The following is a 10000-nucleotide window of genomic DNA, read 5'->3' as shown; positions in this document are numbered from 1 at the left end:
GCAACGCCAAAGCTATTTATCAACAACGCCCAGAAACGCAGTTGGCTTTGCTGGGCCCAAGCTCATCTAAAATGGACTAATGCAAAGTGGAAAAGTTTCAACTTCACTGGTTTTGGGTTTTGTAGATGTATTTTCAATAATTATCATTGTTATAGCTTGTTCATATATTCAATATTTCAACAATTGATCTTTGTGATGTGGCCCTAACCCTTCTCCATAATGGTTCATGTTTACTTCTTTGTATTAAATATTCCTAGGGATTAAAATAAATAAATAAAAAATGGCACCGCAGCCCACAAATATCCCTACGTAGGTCTGTAAAATGTATCTAATTAATTTCGATTATGGCTTCTCAAGATCTTAAAAATGTTATAATCTAAAAAAAACTCCAGTAAAAAATTCCTGAAGTTATAATGGTGAAACGGATGAGGAGCAAATGAGTGAAAAAGCATGGCAACATGATTGTTATAAGGGATGTAACGGTATCAAAATCTCACGGTATATGTGTGTGTGTGTCCCCTCAAAAAGGGGATAGCGGGGGGTGTATATTGTAGCGTCCTGGAAGAGTTAGTGCTGCAAGGGATTCTGGGTATTTGTTCTGTTGCGTTACGCTGCGGATGTTCTCCCGAAATGTGTTTGTCATTCTTGTTTGGTGTGGGTTCACAGTGTGGCGCATATTTGTAACAGTGTCAAAGTTGTTTATACGGCCACCCTCAGTGTGACCTGTATGGCTGTTGACCAAGTATGCTTGCATTCACTTGTGTGTGTGTGTGTGTGAAAAGCCGTATGGACGCCGTCTCCGCTCCACACGCTGTAAGTTTTTGCCGTCGTCCAGCATTCTGTTTTTGTTGACTTTGTAGCCAGTTCAGTTTTACTTTTGTTTTGCATAGCCAGCATCCCTATGCTTCAGTGCCTTTTCCTACATACCTTTTACATACCAAAAAAGGTTGAAAAACACTGCACTAGACAAGTGGTTGAAAATCCCTGTTGTAATGTATTGTGGTGTTTTTAGGCGTGAAAGTGGCGGTAGTTGTACCTGCTTGTGTGGGTAGACGTTGATGTGGCACTTGATACATTCTTGTCCCATGTTGGCCCAGGAGTTGCCGCTCATCCACTTCCTCTTACACTTGGGACACTTGTACTCGCCAAAGCATCTCTTCTTGCCCTGGTAGGGGGTCAGGCCTTCCCCTTTAGGACGAGCCTGCACGCCACAAAAGACAAGAATCGGACATGTCAGCGCTAATGTGACACACTTGATCCACCGCGTGACCAAATCATTCCTACGCTTCTCATTAGTGACGCCATCAGCAACAGTCGGGATAGAAAAATCTGTCGCCTGAGGACAGTGTAGTTGGGAGGAGCACGTTTACTTACTTATGAACTTGAAACAACAGTATTTAGGCCACTATTTGTACAACAATTAGGGACAAGCAGTAGAAAATGGATGGATGCGCTGCAAAAAGTCAGTGTTTAAAAACAAGAAAAAAATAGGGGTGTTTTTATTTGAACTAAGCAAAATTATCTGCCAATAGAACAAGACAATTCGGCTTGTCAAGACTTTCCAAAACAAGTCAAATTAAAGCTGCAAGCAGCGATGGACTGGACCGACTTTGAGGGCTCATAAAATCCAAACCGGAGCAGTAATTAAAACTCTTTCCATCCATCTTCTTCCGCTTATCCAAGGTCGGGTCGCGGGGGAAGCAGCCTAAGCAGGGAAGCCCAGACTTCCCTCTCCCCAGCCACTTCCTCCAGCTCCTCCCGGGGGATCCCGAGGCGTTCCCAGGCCAGCCGGGAGACATAGTCTTCCCAACGTGTCCTGGGTCTTCCCCGTGGCCTCCTACCGGTCGGACGTGCCCTAAACAAGGCGATCGGGTGGCATCCTGACCAGATGCCCGAACCACCTCATCTGGCTCCTCTCGATGTGGAGGAGCAGCGGCTTTACTTTGAGCTCCTCCCGGATGACAGAGCTTCTCACCCTATCTCTAAGGGAGAGCCCCGCCACTCGGCGGAGAAAACTCATTTCGGCCGCTTGTACCCGTGATCTTGTCCTTTCGGTCATAACCCAAAGCTCATGACCATAGGTGAGGATGGGAACGTAGATCGACCGGTAAATCGAGAGCTTTGCCTTCCGGCTCAGCTCCTTCTTCACCACAACGGATCGATACAGCGTCCGCATTACTGAAGACGCCGCACCGATCCGCCTGTCGATCTCACGATCCACTCTTCCCTCACTCGTGAACAAGACTCCGAGGTACTTGAACTCCTCCACTTGGGGCAGGGTCTCCTCCCCAACCCGGAGATGGCACTCCACCCTTTTCCGGGCGAGAACCATGGACTCGGACTTGGAGGTGCTGATTCTCATCCCAGTCGCTTCACACTCGGCTGCGAACTGATCCAGCGATAGCTGAAGATCCTGGCCAGATGAAGCCATCAGGACCACATCATCTGCAAAAAGCAGAGACCTAATCCTGCAGCCACCAAACCGGATCCCCTCAACGCCTTGACTGCGCCTAGAAATTCTGTCCATAAAAGTTATGAATAGAATGGGTGACAAAGGGCAGCCTTGGCGGAGTCCAACCCTCACTGGAAACGTGTCCGACTTACTGCCGGCAATGCGGACCAAGCTCTGACACTGATCATACAGGGAGCGGACCGCCAAAATCAGACAGTCCGATACCCCATACTCTCTGAACACTCCCCACAGGACTTCCCGAGGGACACGGTCGAATGCCTTCTCCAAGTCCACAAAGCACATGTAGACTGGTTGGGCAAACTCCCATGCACCCTCAAGGACCCTGCCGAGAGTATAGAGCTGGTCCACAGTTCCACGACCAGGATGAAAACCACACTGTTCCTCCTGAATCCGAGGTTCGACTATCCGGCGTAGCCTCCTTTCCAGTACACCTGAATAGACCTTACCGGGAAGGCTGAGGAGTGTGATCCCACGATAGTTGGAACACACCCTCCGGTTCCCCTTCTTAAAGAGAGGAACCACCACCCCGGTCTGCCAATCCAGAGGTACCGCCCCCGATGTCCACGCGATGCTGCAGAGTTAAAACTCTTTCATCAACTTTTAATCTGAAGGGTTCAATCTCTCTCCTGTGCTAATTTGAAGCCGACACGACAAACCCGCTCAGAGGAGATAATGTTTGAAAAAAGGTGACTGTTTTTACGCAACTTTTGTTTTGAAGGGGGAATTGCAAACTTCCTGTGGATTTTTGCTGGGGGTTGTCAGTGTATGAAATATAGGTTTAAGTTAGACCTGCATAGAGGTTTTTGTTTCATGTCTCTACGACATTCCTACTGGGAGTTACAGGCAGTTTTGTCTGTGTTTACTTCCTAGGGGGCGCTAGAGCACAATTTTGAGTTTTGGGGTTTGGTTTTTCGATTAGATCGCAATTTTCGCCAGTCCTGATGTGTGTGTCTAATTTGGTGAGTTTTGAAGCATGTTAAGGGGGTCAAAGAGGCGGCGGTATAATAATAAAACGCTAGAAATACAATAGGGTCCTCTGTCCCAAAGGGACTTGGTCCCTAATTAGCTAACCTCAATGAACCCAACGCTCAACACTCAACCATGTCTTCTATAGTTTTCATGTAATATCCATTTTCTACTGCTTGTCCCTCAGGATTGCCGAGGTTTTCATGTAATATCCATTTTCTACTGCTTGTCCCTCAGGATTGCCGAGGTGGCTTGAGCCTATCCCAGCTGCACTCGGGTGAAAGGCGGGGTATACCCTGGACAAGTCGCCACCATTCCCACTCACATTTTATATATATATATATATATATATATGTACCGTATTTTTCGAACTATAAGTCGCAGTTTTTTTCATACCGTATTTTCCGCACCATAAGGCGCCCTGGGTTATAAGCCGCGCCTTCAATGAACGGCATATTTCAAAACTTTGTCCACCAATAAGCCGCCCGGTGTTGTAAGCCGCATCTAACTGCGCTAAAGGAATGTCAAAAAAACAGTCAGATAGGTCAGTCAAACTTTAATAATATATTAAAACCAGCGTTCTAACAACTCTGTTCACTCCCAAAATGTACGCAAATGTGCAATCACAAACATACGTATATCAACATGGACAGAGCTGCGTGAAAAAAGCCACCCGGCCTCTTCGCGTAAACTTAAACTTACCTTAACCACTCACTCATCTTTTCTTCATCCATCCCTTCGAGTTAGCTTTTATGATGACGCCGGCTGGAAAGGTCTCTTTTGGCAAGGTCTTCCTTTTGAATATCACCATGGGTGGAAGTTTCTGGCCATTAGCATGGCAAGCTAGAACCACAGTGAAGGATGACTTCTCATTCCCTGTGGTGCGAATATTCACCGTACGTGCTCCCGTTGTATCCACAGTGCGGTTCACAGGAATATCAGTTGCTGTGAAATAGTAATCCGTGTGCGGATGGAGAGATTGCGTCTTTTCATGAACCGGATCCCTGTCGTTTAGTAGGAGCCATTTTGTGGTCTTTACAGATGTAAACACACAAAGGAAATGAAACGTACGTAATATCCGCGCGCTTTTTCTTCTTCTACGCGGGCGGGTGGTTGCTTACAGTAGAAGAAGAAGCGCTTCCTGTTCTATGGGGGCGGGTGCTTACCTTGGCGGTTGCTTGCGTAGAAGAAGAAGCGCTTCCTGTTCTACCGGGAAAAAAGATGGCGGCTGTTTACCTAAGTTGCGAGATCGAAACTTTATGAAAATGAATCTTAATATTAATCCATATATAAAGCGCACCGGGTTAAAAGGCGCACTGTCAGCTTTTGAGAAAATTTGTGGTTTTTAGGTGCGGCTAATAGTGCGGAAAATACGGTAGTTTGGCCGGGCTCCAGTGCGATATATATATATATATATATATATATATATATATATATATATATATATATATGTCTTAATAAGGTTATCCAAAAAATAGTGCTCGATACCGTAGTAGAGCGCAATATATGTATGTGTGGGGAAAAAAAAAATCACAAGACTATTTCATCTCTACAGGCCTGTTTCATGAGGGGGGTACCCTCAATCGTCAGGAATCTCCTGACGATTGAGGGTACCCCCCTCATGAAACAGGCCTGTAGAGATGAAATAGTCTTGTGATTTTTTTTTTTTTTTCCCCACACATACATATATATATATATATGTATATATATATATATATATATATGTTTTTTTCCTTCTTTATTATGCATTTTCGGCAGGTGCGACTTATACTCCAAAAAATACGGTATATATATATATACACACACCGTATTTTTCGGAGTATAAGTCGCACTGCCGAAAATGCATAATAAAGAAGGAAAAAAAAAAATATATATATATATATATATATATATACACCGTATTTTCCGCACCATTAGCCGCACCTAAAAACCACAAATTTACTCAAAAGCTGACAGTGCGGCTTTTAACCCGGTGCGCTTTATATATGGATAAATATTAAGATTCATTTTCATAAAGTTTCGATCTCGCAACTTAGGTAAACAGCCGCCATCTTTTTTCCCGGTAGAACAGGAAGCGCTTCTTCTTCTACGCAAGCAACCGCCAAGGTAAGCACCCGCCCCCATAGAACAGGAAGCGCTTCTTCTTCTACTGTAAGCAACCACCCGCCCCCGGAAGAAGAAGAAAAAACGCGCGGATATCACCGTACGTTTCATTTCCTGTTTACATCTGTAAAGACCACAAAATGGCTCCTACTAAGCGACAAGGATCCGGTTCATGAAAAGACGCAATCTCTCCATCCGCACACGGATTACTACCGTATTTCACAGCAACTGATATTCCTGTGAACCGCACTGTGGATACAACGGGAGCACGTACGGTGAATATTCGCACCACAGGGAATGAGAAGTCATCCTTCACTGTGGTTCTAGCTTGCCATGCTAATGGCCAGAAACTTCCACCCATGGTGATATTCAAAAGGAAGACCTTGCCAAAAGAGACCTTTCCAGCCGGCGTCATCATAAAAGCTAACTCGAAGGGATGGATGAAGAAAAGATGAGCGAGTGGTTAAGGTAAGTTTAAGTTTACGCGAAGAGGCCGGGTGGCTTTTTTCACGCAGCTCTGTCCATGTTGATATACGTATGTTTGTGATTGCACATTTGCGTACATTTTGGGAGTGAACAGAGTTGTTAGAACGCTGGTTTTTAATATATTATTAAAGTTTGACTGACCTATCTGACTGTTTTTTTGACATTCCTTTAGCGCAGTTAGATGCGGCTTACAACACGGGGCGGCTTATTGGTGGACAAAGTTTTGAAATATGCCGTTCATTGAAGGCGCGGCTTTTAACCCAGGGCGCCTTATGGTGCGGAAAATACGGTATATATATATATATATATATATATTAAAAAAAAAATATATATATATATATATATATATATATATAAAAAATATATATATGTATATGTATATATATATATATTTTTTTCCTTCTTTATTATGCATTTTCGGCAGGTGCGACTTATACTCCGAAAAATACGGTATATATATATATAAAACATATATATATATATAATTTTTTTTCCTTCTTTATTATGCATTTTCGGCAGGTGCGACTTATACTCCGAAAAATGCGGTATATATATATATATATATATATATATATATATATATATATATATATATATATATATATATATATATATACCGTATTTTTGTGTGCGACTTATACTCCGAAAAATACGGTATATATATATATATATTTATATATACCGTATTTTTCGGAGTATAAGTCGCAAAAAAAAAATATATATATATATATATATATATTTTATTTTATTTTTTTCTTTCTTTATTATGCATTTTAGGCAGGTGTGACTTATACTCCGAAAAATACGGTATATACGTGTATATATATATATATATATATTTTTTTTTCCTTCTTTATTATGGATTTTCGGCAGGTGCGACTTATACTCCGAAAAATACGGTATATATATATATATATATATATATATATATATATATATATATATATATATATATATATATATAGAACCCTAGAGCCCACGTAAAAAGGTGACTAGTGTCAAATCCTAAAAACACTCAAAATATTCTCCTGTCAAAATCTGACATATATATATATATATACACACCGTATTTTTCGGAGTATAAGTCGCACCTGCCGAAAATGCATAATAAAGAAGGAAAAAAACATATATATATATATATATATATATCGCACTGGAGCCCGGCCAAACTATGAAAAAAACTGCGACTTATAGTCCGAAAAATACGGTATATATATATATATATATATATATATATATATATATATATATATATATATATATATATATATATATATGTCAGATTTTGACAGGTGGCAACACATAACAGTAAGTCTTTATTACAGAATATTTTGAGTGTTTTTAGGATTTGACACTAGTCACCTTTTTACGTGGGCTCTAGGGTTCTCCCGGTACAAAAATGTGTTTCGATACTTTACTAAATAAAGAGGATCACAAAAAATGGCATTATTAGCTTTATTTTAACAACAAATCTTAGGGTACATGAAACATATGTTTATTATTGCAAGTTTGTCCTTAAATAAAATAGTGAACATACTAGACAACTTGTCTTTTATTAGTAAGTAAGCAAACAAAGGCTCCTAATTAATCTGCTGACATATGCAGTAACATATTGTGTCATTTTCCATTATATTATTTTGTCATAATTATAAAGGACAAGCGGTAGAAAATGAATTATTAATATACTTGTTCATTTACTGTTAATATCTGCTTATTTTCTCTTTTAACATGTTCTATCTACACTTCTGTTAAAATGTAATAATCACTTATTCTTCTGTTGTTTGATACTTTACATTAGTTTTGGATGATACCACAAATTTGGGTATTAATGCGATACCAAGTAGTTACAGGATCATACATTGGTCATATTCAAAGTCCTCATGTGTCCAGGGACGTATTTCCTGAGTTTATAAACATAATATGCATTTTTTTTAAACAAGAAAAGATTTTGTGATTAGGGATGATGTTCGAAATCGGTTCTCCCGGTGGTTCGATAAGAAAAGAACCGATTCCATGGACTCGAATCCCTTTTTGAGAACCGGTTCCCGTTATCGAGGCCATTATAGTAAAGAAAAAGAGTTGGTTCTTTATTCGAATCCCTGGGAACAAATCCCTTTCCACGTACAGGAAATGCGCTGTGGGACTGCAATGTTATGCCCATTTGATTGTAGACTCTTACTGACACCTTGTGGCGATATGAAAATACTACGCGTCATTAGTTTGGGCACTTCCGGGTTGGCGAGACAATTGAGAAGTAGACAAGTTGTGTTAGCTCTTACAAGCCTTGGAAAAGATAAGTCTGTAAGTAAACTGTTTAACTTGTTTATGTAACTCAATATTAAGGTGAAAAGTGGTTAAGTTTGATACTAAGATGTTTATTGAAAAACGATTTTTGTGCACTGTTTCAATGGATGTTTTAAGGACTTAAAATGGCTGCCAGTCGTATGTTTCCACCATCGAAATAGTTTCAACACTCAGAAGTATTTGTTTGATGATAGTACTGTATATTTGTGTGAAGCTAATATTGATGATAGTACTGTATATTTGTGTGAAGCTAATATTTACATATTGTGTATTAAATTTCAGTATGTTAATTGAATCACATAGCTTATACATTTGTCATTGTGTGTATTTCAGTTTAAAAAGAATAAAAATAACAGTCTAGTGCAAGACAAAAGTAAAGATAGGAAAAGACAAAGCAAGATCAACAACAATAAAGAGCCTAAATGGATTAATCTGCTTTGGATTGTTAGCTGTCTGCCAAGCTGTATAACCTCAACACAGTGAGGGCAGAACAGGCAATATGCAATTATTGCCAGGCTTCGCTCTCATGTAAGGGGGGAAGAATTGTTGATTGATGACTGTGGTGTTCTTAGTGTCATAGTGTGTGTAGTTAGTATGTTCCAATAGCAGCAGAAGTGCACCTTTTGGAGAGCTGTATTATTTTCAGTTTTGTGCCCAAGGGACTGATTTTATTTAACACTATATTATTATTTATACACCTATAGTGATCACAGAGACAGGTTGTTTTTGTGTTACTGTATATATTTGTTTTTCTGAAAAATCCCACTTCATATACTTTGGGTAACAGCAGTCAATATTTTATTTTTATTTTTTTAGGTGGGTAACAGTCAATATTTATTTATTTATTTTATTCTATTTTTTCTTATAAAACAAAAGTGAGCTTTTGTTAAACCAAATATTGTGTTTTTTTCCATACACAACAACCTATCTGGAATCGATTCGGTTCGATAAGAGGATTCGATAATGGGCTCGAACTCGATAATTTCTTATCAAACATCATCCGTATTTGTGATGCTAAAACATATCGACGTAATCATAGTAGTATGGACTAGATACGTCCCTGTACTTGGTATCATTACAGTGGATGTCAGGTGTAGATCCACCCATGGCGTTTGTTTACATTGTGACGCCGGTGAGTTACGGTGTGTAGTGAAGCATGTTTAGCTGTTCCTCGTCCTGCAGGGATGATACCGAATATACCGGTAGACCGTATAACCCTAGTGGGCTCTGAATACTCTCTCTGTACAGCACAAATTGGCTAAGTTGGCAACACGATCCCTCCTGCTACTCCTTATTTTCAGCAAATGAGGTAAAAAAACAAAAACAAACAGTGATACGACGTAGAGATGTCCGATAATATCGAACTGCCGATATTATCGGCCGATAAATGCTTTAAAATGTAATATCGGAAATTATCGGTATCGGTTTCAAAAAGTAAAATTTATCCATCCATCCATTTTCTACCGCTTATTCCCTTTGGGGTAGAAGTACAGTGCAGTTGCATCTCCCAGTCATACTTGCCAACCCTCCCGATTTTCCCGGGAGACTCCCGAATTTCAGTGCCCCTCCCGAAAATCTCCCGGGGCAACCATTCTCCCGAATTTCTCCCGATTTCCACCCCGACAACAATATTGGGGGCGTGCCAGCCCAATCACATAATATCTACGG

At 40.3% G+C, this 10000-nt stretch overlaps 1 protein-coding gene across 1 annotated transcript in view; it reads right to left on the bottom strand.

Annotated features, from left to right (window-relative positions):
- The window catches only part of zcchc24 (zinc finger, CCHC domain containing 24), a 135395-nt gene that overhangs the window by 4575 nt on the left and 120820 nt on the right, over positions 1-10000 (bottom strand). Inside the window, exon 3 of the mRNA XM_061937823.1 lies at positions 1037-1201. Coding sequence (XP_061793807.1) covers positions 1037-1201 — 165 coding nt within the window. The remainder of the gene's footprint in view (positions 1-1036; positions 1202-10000) is intronic.

This window comes from Nerophis lumbriciformis, linkage group LG02, assembly GCF_033978685.3.
Source record: "Nerophis lumbriciformis linkage group LG02, RoL_Nlum_v2.1, whole genome shotgun sequence".
Lineage (NCBI taxonomy): Eukaryota > Metazoa > Chordata > Actinopteri > Syngnathiformes > Syngnathidae > Nerophis > Nerophis lumbriciformis.
The sequence above is the reverse complement of the archived record's forward strand: the minus strand, read 5'-3'. Positions and strand labels throughout refer to the sequence as shown.